This window comes from Suncus etruscus, chromosome 18 (genome assembly GCF_024139225.1).
Source record: "Suncus etruscus isolate mSunEtr1 chromosome 18, mSunEtr1.pri.cur, whole genome shotgun sequence".
In the NCBI taxonomy this organism is placed as follows: Eukaryota; Metazoa; Chordata; class Mammalia; order Eulipotyphla; family Soricidae; genus Suncus; species Suncus etruscus.
The window spans coordinates 57949669-57951463 of record NC_064865.1 but is presented as its reverse complement, the minus strand read 5'-3'; the positions used below and the strand labels follow the sequence as shown (position 1 = coordinate 57951463).

General features: G+C 36.8%; 1 protein-coding gene across 1 annotated transcript; it reads right to left on the bottom strand.

Moving 5' to 3' along the window:
* Positions 1 to 227: 227 nt before the first annotated feature.
* On the bottom strand, positions 228 to 1163 carry LOC125995902 (olfactory receptor 14J1-like). The gene has a single exon (XM_049764857.1). It carries the CDS (start codon positions 1161 to 1163, stop codon positions 228 to 230), a length of 936 nt encoding a protein of 311 aa, XP_049620814.1.
* Between the last annotated feature and the right edge of the window lie 632 nt (positions 1164 to 1795).

Here is a 1795-nt window from a genome sequence, read left to right as displayed (position 1 = left end):
GTTTTCTTTATTTTGCCCTCATGTATTAACGGGTTAATTTCATTATATTATATTTATGTAGAATTCTTGTAGATCCTTTTTTAAATATTTAATTGCTCCCACAGTATATACACACATCTTTCCCGCATTAAATTTATTTCTTAAATCAGTTCATTAGTTACTGAAAGATAATGTCATTATTGTCCAATAAAATATTAAATTCTCTCTTAAAGAAAAAGAAATAAATGTCACCAACACAGACATGTTTTCATTCTCTTAAAAACCTTTCTGATAGCTAACTTTATGGCTTTATTTCTCAGGCTATAGATCATTGGATTGAATGTTGGGGGAACGACTGTATACATAATAGTGAGCAAAATGTCTGATACAGTTGGAGAGTTAGAATGAGGCTTTAAATACTCAAATATACCAGTAGAAATAAATAATAAGACGACAAAGAGGTGGGGAAGGCAAGTGGAAAAGGCCTTGGCTCTGCTCTCAGCAGATGGCATCCTCAACACAGAAGAAAATATGTGTATGTACGAGAATCCAATAAAGATGACACAGAGAAATGCAGCCAAAGAGAGGAAGACAGACACACCAACCTCAGCAAGATAGTCATTTGCGCAGGAGAGTTTCAGGATCTGGGGGACATCACAAAAGAATTGTTGGATGACCCGGGGGCCACAGAAGCGGATGGAGAAAGTACCTGCTGTGTGCGTGACTCCACCAATGACTCCACTGATCCAAGCTCCAATGACTCCATGGAGGCAGATTCTGACATTCATGATGATGTCATAGTGCAGTGGAAGGCAAATGGCCACATAGCGGTCATAGGACATCACCGTGAGGATGCCTATTTCAGCAGCAGCACAAAGAGTGAAAACAAGGCACTGAAAAATGCATTCCCAGAAGGAAATGTTTCCTCCTCTTTGCAAAATAGAGTTGATAATAAATCTTGGCACTGTTCCGGAAATATAGCAGAGATCCATAAAGGAGAGATGCTTCAGGAAGAAGTACATGGGGGTGTTGAGACTGTCATCCATGGAAGTTACGGTAATAATGAGGATGTTTCCAGTCAATGCCAACAAATACAGGACTAAGAACAGAGAAGCATAGAAGATTTCTAGCTCAGGGTTGTCTGAAAAACCTGTGAGTAAAAACCCAGTTGTGAAATTAGGCATAGTCTTCATTAACTTCTGACTGAGGTTGACTGCAAATGACCAGGTCTTGAATGGTAAGTAGATTCCCCAAATTCTGTAGAGTTGCAAAACAGTGATACATTAATCAAACCTATAAATTCAAAACTAATTCTCTATAAAAATATATGTAAATGTTAGGTATTTGACTCTTTAAGAAATAATTATGATATAAAAGTAAATTTTATAAGCCTTTGTATTTATCATGTCAATAAATCAAAAGCATATCAATTATTCAGATATGTTTTCAGGGAAATAATTACAAAAGAAGGGAAATAACATGGTAAATTTTACAATATGGTATTGGATATATACTTTGAATTATTTACAATAATTTTTATTTTTTTTTATTTAAACACCTTGATTACATACATGATTGTGTTTGGGTTTCAGTCATGTAAAGAACACCACCCATCACCAGTGCAACATTCCCATCACCAATGTCCCAAGTCTCCCTCCTCCCCACCCGACCCCCGCCTGTACTCTAAACAGGCTCTCCATTTCTCTCATACATTCTCATTATTAGGACAGTTCAAAATGTAGTTATTTTTCTAACTAAACTCATCACTCTTTGTGGTGAGCTTCCTGAGGTGAGCTGGAACTTCCAGCTCTTTTCT

Excerpts from the sequence above, each read along its gene's own strand:
- LOC125995902 (XM_049764857.1), bottom strand. The coding sequence starts at position 1,163 with ATGCCTAATTTCACAACTGGGTTTTTACTCACAGGTTTTTCAGACAAC.